The following is an 8,121-nucleotide window of genomic DNA, read 5'->3' as shown; positions in this document are numbered from 1 at the left end:
GCACACAAATAATAAAACTTCTTAGTAAAAAGTGCACAATAAATAAATACATGAATATATAAATAAATTTACAGAACCCCCCAGGTGACTCAGTGTCTTAACCTAGAATTGAATTTATTTCAATATATTTCAGTTTATTTTCTATTCAAAGACTTCATAAACAGGAATTCGCCATGAATTTCCTTTCTTTGTCAAGAAATGATTTTCTTTTTGTTTTTCTCCTTACAATTGACAATTTCTCGAATGTCTTAAAATTGATTATGTAATATATGTAAAAAAAAATAAGTAAATAAAAATATATATATCGTAGTGTAATAATCAGATCAATCCATCAATCTTAATCGGATCAATGGAAATGGAAATGTGCCCCGAAATGAACGGTGATAGTGAAAAATCTTTAGACGGATTATCGTTTAATTTGTGTCCGAAACCATGTCCCCTTATTTTCTCCCTCTCTCCCTCTCTCTCTCCTTTTCTCTCTCTCTCTCTATCTATCTCTCTATCTCTCTCTCTCTCTCTCTCTCTCTTTCTGTGTTTCTCTCTTTGTCTTTTTTCGGTTTTTTATCAATGCCTCGCATGAATGCTTACCTAGCTTTGCATTTTAATACCGCGATAATTCCTATCATCACTACTTTGAAGATTTCCATAATTTTCCAATGTTCTGATCGATACTTCTACTACTAGGTATAGTTCACCTCTTTAGTATAACAGTAGTGACCAGAGTATTATTCGCTTTATAACTTTTTAGTGTTCACTCCTTTAAAATTTGAATGAATTGCTGCTCGTTGCTAGCTGAAATACTGGCTTGTGCAAGTTCGCGCGGCTAATGTTCGAATGCTTTGGCATTTTTCGAAATCTTCATGAAATCTTTGACTGCAATTTTAGTATTAACATTATTTGGGCGCTGTCTTAGGACACTCATTGTTCACTATCGTCTCCAAGTTCGATATATTTACGGCAAAAATGCCTGCATTTTACGAGAAAAAAAAAAGATAAAAATTTGATTAGGAAAACTGGTACACCGTAGTTAAGGGATTGCGTTGCGTGAATGTTACCTAAACACGAAAAAAAATATATGAAAGTAAAATTTAAGTGCTTATGACACTTTATGACTACACCTGTCCAACACATTACACGATTTGACTCATCATCTCAATGTCGATGGACGAGTCGTGATCGCAATTGAGATCACATTTCTTAAGGCAGCCACAAATGTCATAATAAAAATTACTTCAGAGAATTCCGAGATTTCCACTTAAAAGCACAAACACTTGGATGCCTGAATATACGCTACGCATCCTGGAGTGAAATTTTTAACACAAAATTCGATTTTTCTTTTTCCGAAAAGAACTGCAAAGGCAACCATTATAGGTCGGCATAGTGAACGAGATCGCAACTTTAGCACTGCGTATAAACGTAGAGGCGTAACTGAACGAATTCAGGGCGATTTTAATCCCATAATATTTTTGCAAAACCTTATGAAACTTCTCATGCCCCTATATAATTTCTTGCAAAAAGTTTTCCGCGGTACGTTACGTTACATTGAATAAGTTTGCATGACATCAAACATTGAGCTACGAATAACGAATGACTAACTGAGAAAAATGTTTTTTTTCTGCCATTTGCTTGCAAGAGATGGTTATCTCATGCCGCTCGGCAGAAATGCTGCTTGCACTTAGCGACTGACATACAGTTTTATATCATATTCCAAAGTATACTGTGGACTTCTATCCCGCAATTTATTTTCTTAATAAAATTTTTACGTCTCTGGAGCATTGCTATCTTCATTCACTTAGTATTGCTTTCATGCCACAATTCTCTCTTCAAATAAGGCAAACTTTAGCCTGCTTTTGCTTGTCCAGGCAATTAAGGTTTTTCCTTGAAGTTAATGTCTTCTAGTCGCCTATGATTTCTTTTCTGAAGGAAAACGGTATTTTTGTATAATTTCTTCTTCTTCTTCTTCTTTTTCTACCACTATATCATTAATTGCTCCATACAAAGAATCTATAAAGTCAAGTATTTTCTGTTCTCAGAATTATACCAGCACTCGTAGCCTTAGCTTTCTTTGAGTAAAGCCCAATAAATTTTAATCCATCTGAAGCTTAAGTATCAAAAAAGACATAATGACTTATGTTAAGTTTGGGTTTGAATGAATTCCCAATTCCCAAGTTATGTAGAACCGATAATGGCAAAGTGCCATTTATTATACTCGATAGTTATTTGAAAAGATTAAAAAAATGAAAGTAAATTTAATTTTTATAAAAATAATTCTATTCGATTTTCAGTAAATCAATTAAAATCTTGCGATTTGAAAAATCTACAAAATCGGTTCACCGCCGAATCATGTCAATCTCTTATTTAATTCAACTGATATTGTTAACTTGCTTGTCCTTGCCCTTGACGGGGATCTGGTGCCATAGACGTAATTATGAATTGCAACAAAACAAAGCAGCCATACCGTTATGGAAGCAAAGAATAGGTAGTTGACGTGAAACAAAAAAAAAAAAAAAAAAAAAATTCCCAAAACTATTGATATAAATTTATGATTAAAACCTTATCATAATCTTTTAATCCTTTCTATGTCACTCATTAACTGCGATGAAGGCTTGCGAGAAAGCGAGAAAACACAAAGCCTCATCTCATTATATATGCGATGACAGAGGTGACGTTAAATGCCTGCCCGGCTGGCAGGGTGATTTATGTCAGGTACCGATGTGCCGTAGAGGATGCGATCCCATGAATGGTAAGTCATTTGACTGGCATTCGCTGAAAATGTAAGGTTTAATTGTTTTTGTTATTGTTGTTGCTATTGCTATTGCTGTTGCTATTGCTATTACTATTGCCGGTGTTCATATCGTTGTTGTTACTTATCGTTGCCATCAGGATATTGTCAGCGTCCTGGAGAATGTCGCTGCCGCATTGGCTACACCGGCGATTTGTGTGAAAAATGTATACCTTTGCCCGGCTGTCAGCACGGTGATTGCACAAAACCCTTTGAATGTTTATGTCGTTCCGGTTGGCTTGGTCTGTTTTGCACAGAACGTAGGTGTTTAACGTTGAGAGGCAAAAATGATTGAGTGAAAGAAAGATAGCTAGAGAGAGAGAGAGAGAGAGAGAGAGAGAGAGAGAGAGAGAGAAAGATAGAAAGACATATAAATCGAGAGAGAGAGGGAGAACTTTAATCTTTCTTACTTAAGAACAAACAAAAAATTCTTTCCATTTAATTAATACCTTTAGCTACTTGCCGTACGGGTTGCCATAATACGCGCGGCTATTGTGAGGCACCAGGTGAGTGTCGCTGCCGTCTTGGATGGGCCGGACGAAATTGCAGTGATTGCTCTGTGTTACCTGGCTGTCAGTACGGCACTTGCAATAAGCCTTTAGAATGTAACTGTCTGTCAGGTTATACCGGCCTATTGTGTTCGACACGTAAGTCGCTGTTCTCTTGCATATCCTGCGTATAGTCTCGCTTAAGTGATATTTACTCTATTTTTAATGTTTCTACTACTACTACTACTACCACTACTGTTACTACTACTACACTACTGTTTTCGTTGTTGTTACTCTTGTTGTTTTTGTTAACGTTGTCGCTGCTGTTATTGTTTCGCTTTTCAAGCCATTTGTGCCGTCAATTGTCATAAACAACACGGTTACTGTCGTAAACCGGGCGAATGCCGGTAAGTTTTTAATGTTTTAATGTTAGCCGTAAAGTAAAAAATATATTACTTATTGTTTTTTTTATTTTTTTATTTTTGTTGTTGTTGTTGTTCTTTTCTTTCACAAAACAAAAAAAATTATTCAAGCTGTAAAGTAGGTTGGATGGGAGAAAATTGTGATAAATGCTTTCCGTATCCGGGTTGCGTTAACGGCGACTGCGAAAGGCCCTGGGAATGCAACTGTGCACCCGGATGGGGTGGTCTTTTGTGCGACGAAAGTGAGTATGAATACAGGTCAAAAGCTTAATGGGGAGTGAAAGTGAAAAAAGCAATTGAATAGAAACCGGTTCATTTAACCGTAACTATTTGGTTACGTTATATATATATACATGTATATATGCATTTTCCATATCAATTATTCGAGTTATTCGAGATTTAAAATAAGTTTTGATAAATTTTAAAATTCTTTTTTTTTTTTTTTTTTTTTTTTTTTTGATTATTTTAAATTGTTGATGCAATAGAGTATAAATGTAATAGTCGGTAAAAACAACTCGAATAATCGGATCAAAAATCAGGATTAATTGATTAAAACCAAATTGCATGGTTGATTATGAACAGCAACTAATTTTTCTACTTAAAATTCTCTCCAATTGATTTTTTTTTTTTCATTGTACATTTTATTAAATGTTTTATGAATTATTTATTTATTAAGTTTTTTTTTTTGTTTGTTTTTTTTTGTTTTTTTTTTGTTTACATTCTCAAGAACTGTCGTTTTGTGATGACAATCCAAATACTTGCAAAAATGATGGTAAATGTGTGTCCGTACTCAGGGAAGACGGCAATTATCGTTGTCGCTGTAAACAGGGTTATTTGGGTAAAAACTGCGAGATAGTTGATGAGTTCTTGCTGACCTCAACGATGGCACCTCGTATAACGCCACCGCCGCCGCCCAATCAACAGCAAGTAGTAACGGCGATGAATGATAAAGATAGCGGAGACGAGAGTAATGACAATGATGAAGACGGCGATGATGATGATGATGATGATGATGATGATGAAGGAAATTATGTTGCGAATGCTGTTAGTGAAAATCTTGACATACATGCGACGGAAGACGAAAGATTAAATAAAACGGAAATCCATCAAGAAGAGAAACCTTTAACAGGTGGTTGGAATGCAAACAAAAGCAATAAAACATTTGTTGTAACGAATAATCCAAAAATAATTGACTTTGTGTTAAACAATGATAGCACCACCCCGGGCTGGTTGACTTCTGTTATTGATACGCCTAATAAAAGGGATCTCATTAATGTTGCTAAAAAGGATATTGAGCGAATGACAGCAACAACAATAAGAGCAACACCAACGACAGCAACAACAATAACAACACCAACTACGCATGGGAAAAGAAGAAGAACGGAAGCATTATATGAACGAAACTTAACGAAATATTCTTTGGATTCAAAGCCAAGAATAAAACTTCAGAGAAAGGATATCGAAAAAAATTTGACAATTATTTCCAGTGACTTAACAACGACAACAACATCCAGAACAATAGTAGAAAAAATAAAAACAACGACAAAAGCTAACGACTCTAAAAGGAAAACAGCAATAATAACAACAACAACGAGCACTTTGTCACCCTTAAGTAAACTGGATGATGAGGAAAATCAACATACATTTAAGTTGAAACCGGATGCTAACACAAATGTTGTCGGAAATGATGATGATAACACCGATGATGAGGATGATGATGAAGATGGCGATGAGGACGACGAGAATGAGGATGACGATGAGGATGAAAATGAGGATGAGGATGAGGATGAAGATGAGGATGAGGATGAGGGCGAAGATGAAGATGAAGATGAAAATAATAATGATAATGAGGATGAGGATAAGGGCAATGAGAAAAAGAATGATAATGACGATGTCGTTGACGATGGCGATAGCAAAAATGATGATGACGATGATGACGACGAGTAAAATTAAATTTAGAAAAGAGAAAACTTTTAAATTATTTATATATTTATTTGTAGTTTTATTTATTGAAGCAAGTGCAATGTTTATAAATAAATCCAATTAATCGAATCACTTTGCGTCACTTATCTTCACCTCATATTGATAACACTTAACGAACTTAAACGAAAACAAAAGGTGTGAAGATAAATTCGAATTTAATTAGGAAAGACCCCTAGCATATCTCTGTTAACGCTTTAACAGAGCTCTGCTAAATTATTAAATCTAAGAGTTAGTTGGATTTGAAAACCGACTCCGTCCATATTAAACAACGTAAAATATTTTCACATAGTTATAGTTCCCGAAAGAAAAGTTCGATTTTATTTATTTTTTTTTTTTTTGCTCATTCAACACACATTTTTATATAGATTCGCATGATATAGGTGAAAATAGGTGGCATTTTCTAGTTTGGCCGCACCAGAGCCCTTAAATTCGGTTGTTTTTATTGCTATGCACCCATTTTTCGCTAACACACCAAATATCAAAAAATAGTGAAAATAGTTCCCATAAGCAAAATTGGAATTTGTTTAGTTTGTTTGAAAGGTATTTTCATATAGATTTATGAAATGCTCACAAAAATATTTTCCTTTTTTTAATATGGACGGAGTAGGCTTTCAAATGCAACTATATTTTCATTTTAATTATTTAACAGAGCTCTGTGAAGGTCTTAACCGAGTTTTCCTCACAGATATGGTAAGTGTCTTTGCTAGTTAAATTCGCACACTTACGAAAAAAATCTTCTTTAGATTTCCAAGATATTCATTTTACTTTTCATTTGTGTTTTTTTTTTTTTTTTTTTTTTTTTTTTTTTAAAATTAAAAACAAGTATTTAACAATACCATACCCCAGGTTGTATTTAATGGGCAAGAGAAAAAAAAAAAAAAAACGAATTTTCTTTGCAATTTTATTTATTTATTTGATAATCGGTTGATCTATTCGATCGAAAAAATATCGTATTTATTAATTATAATAATCCATTTGATTGAGGTTATGGTTGAGACGTTCTGTTTGTGGATCAATAGTTGGTCTATCCAATGGTGAGAGCTCACGCACCAAATACTGGCCATTATCGGCAGTGCAAAGGAAATTCATTTTACAGCACTCAGGATAGGGTCGATGCAAGTTGGTAGGATCTATAATGCGGCAATCGCGCATATGATGATGACCACAACTAATAGTTAAAGGAAAATGTATTTTTATTTTTTTTTTTATTTTCTCTTTACATTATGAATAAAACTTGAATCGAAATCTTACCCTTGAACCAGGATTGAACCGTCATCGTTGCAATGGAGATTTTGGCAAGAAGATAGCATGTTATTGTCACCGCGTTGCAGCATCATGCCATGATACATACAAACGCCAGGACGGCCAATCTCTAAAGAGTGCGAAAAGAGTGAGGAAAATTTCAAAATATTTAAATTTTATTAAATTTTTTTTAATTAAAATATTCACTCACTAGCCGGTATATAGAAACTATAAGTGTTACTGAGCACAATTAAGGATAATAAACAATTTAAAATTAGAAATCCTTTCATTTTGTTGCGTTAATTGAGAGGAGGAAAAGATCTGTTCTGAATTGTTAAAGTCTTTTAAAACAACTGCTATTTTTCATAGATTTTTTTTCGATTTTTATATATATTTGAAAAACAAGTTTTATTATCAGCGAGCGGAAATTTTGTCTTGTTTTTAAATAAAAGTAAATTATTATCACCACCAGCAACAGTTGATTGACCTAAAAAAATCTTCTTTTTAAACAGAAAATTTATATAATTTAATCTATTATACCTATACTTAGCATTGGAATTATTAATTTTTTATTTTTTTTTTTTTTTTTTCAATCTTTATCGCAAGTCACTTTGATCCCTTTCTTATTGATCTTACTTTTCAAAAAAATTTTATTATTTTTTTTTTTTTTGGGTTTCAAGTTTGAACATTCCAATTCAAATCGATTCTAATGAATGCATAAACGCCATCAAGAGACCCGCTAATTGCATCTAAGAGCATTGAATAAAAACTTAAAAAAAAAAATCGCCTAATCAACGTAAGAGCTATCGGTGCACAAATACGTATAACCGCATCAAAAGTGAAAAGGAAACAAATCAAATAATCTGTAAAAATGTTAGATAATCGGATAAACGAAACAGGTAAGTATTTACAATTTAAATAATCGAATAATTGATCCAAGAAATCAGGGATAACGGAATCAACGAGTCTAGTAAAGAAAGAAAGAAAGCAAGCAAAACAAATAACAACATAATGATCTCAAAAGACGAATAATAGAAGGAATACCCAATTTAGAAAAAGAAATTGAAAGCAAATGAAACTTTTCAAATCAAGTAATCGAAACAAAAGATTTTAACGTTAAGCCGAGTACAAGAACGAATTCTAATCGATTCGGACAAACCCCCAAGATAGGTAAGTTCAATACATATACAAAAAGCAAGTGTCA

At 33.5% G+C, this 8,121-nt stretch overlaps 2 protein-coding genes across 2 annotated transcripts in view; one reads left to right on the top strand and one right to left on the bottom strand.

The window, feature by feature from the left end:
- The window catches only part of LOC119633485 (delta-like protein D), a 9,646-nt gene extending 3,260 nt beyond the window's left edge, over positions 1-6,386 (top strand). The window contains exons 2-9 of the mRNA XM_038027106.1: positions 2,286-2,475; positions 2,605-2,743; positions 2,884-3,042; positions 3,238-3,429; positions 3,617-3,677; positions 3,804-3,934; positions 4,420-5,604; positions 6,325-6,386. Of these exons, the coding sequence (XP_037883034.1) occupies positions 2,344-2,475; positions 2,605-2,743; positions 2,884-3,042; positions 3,238-3,429; positions 3,617-3,677; positions 3,804-3,934; positions 4,420-5,604; positions 6,325-6,386 (2,061 nt within the window). The 5' untranslated portion in view covers positions 2,286-2,343. The remainder of the gene's footprint in view (positions 1-2,285; positions 2,476-2,604; positions 2,744-2,883; positions 3,043-3,237; positions 3,430-3,616; positions 3,678-3,803; positions 3,935-4,419; positions 5,605-6,324) is intronic.
- A 219-nt stretch (positions 6,387-6,605) lies between these two features.
- LOC119644575 lies at positions 6,606-7,299 on the bottom strand. Its single transcript, XM_038044169.1, has 3 exons — positions 7,129-7,299; positions 6,927-7,047; positions 6,606-6,843 (listed from the first exon to the last, which is right to left on the bottom strand). The coding sequence occupies exons 1-3, from the start codon at positions 7,205-7,207 to the stop codon at positions 6,633-6,635; spliced, it is 411 nt and encodes a 136-aa protein (XP_037900097.1). The 5' UTR covers positions 7,208-7,299; the 3' UTR covers positions 6,606-6,632.
- Between the last annotated feature and the right edge of the window lie 822 nt (positions 7,300-8,121).

Source organism: Glossina fuscipes, unplaced genomic scaffold (genome assembly GCF_014805625.2).
Source record: "Glossina fuscipes isolate IAEA_lab_2018 unplaced genomic scaffold, Yale_Gfus_2 0, whole genome shotgun sequence".
NCBI classification, from domain to species: domain Eukaryota; kingdom Metazoa; phylum Arthropoda; class Insecta; order Diptera; family Glossinidae; genus Glossina; species Glossina fuscipes.
This window is presented reverse-complemented; position numbering and strand designations above follow the sequence as displayed.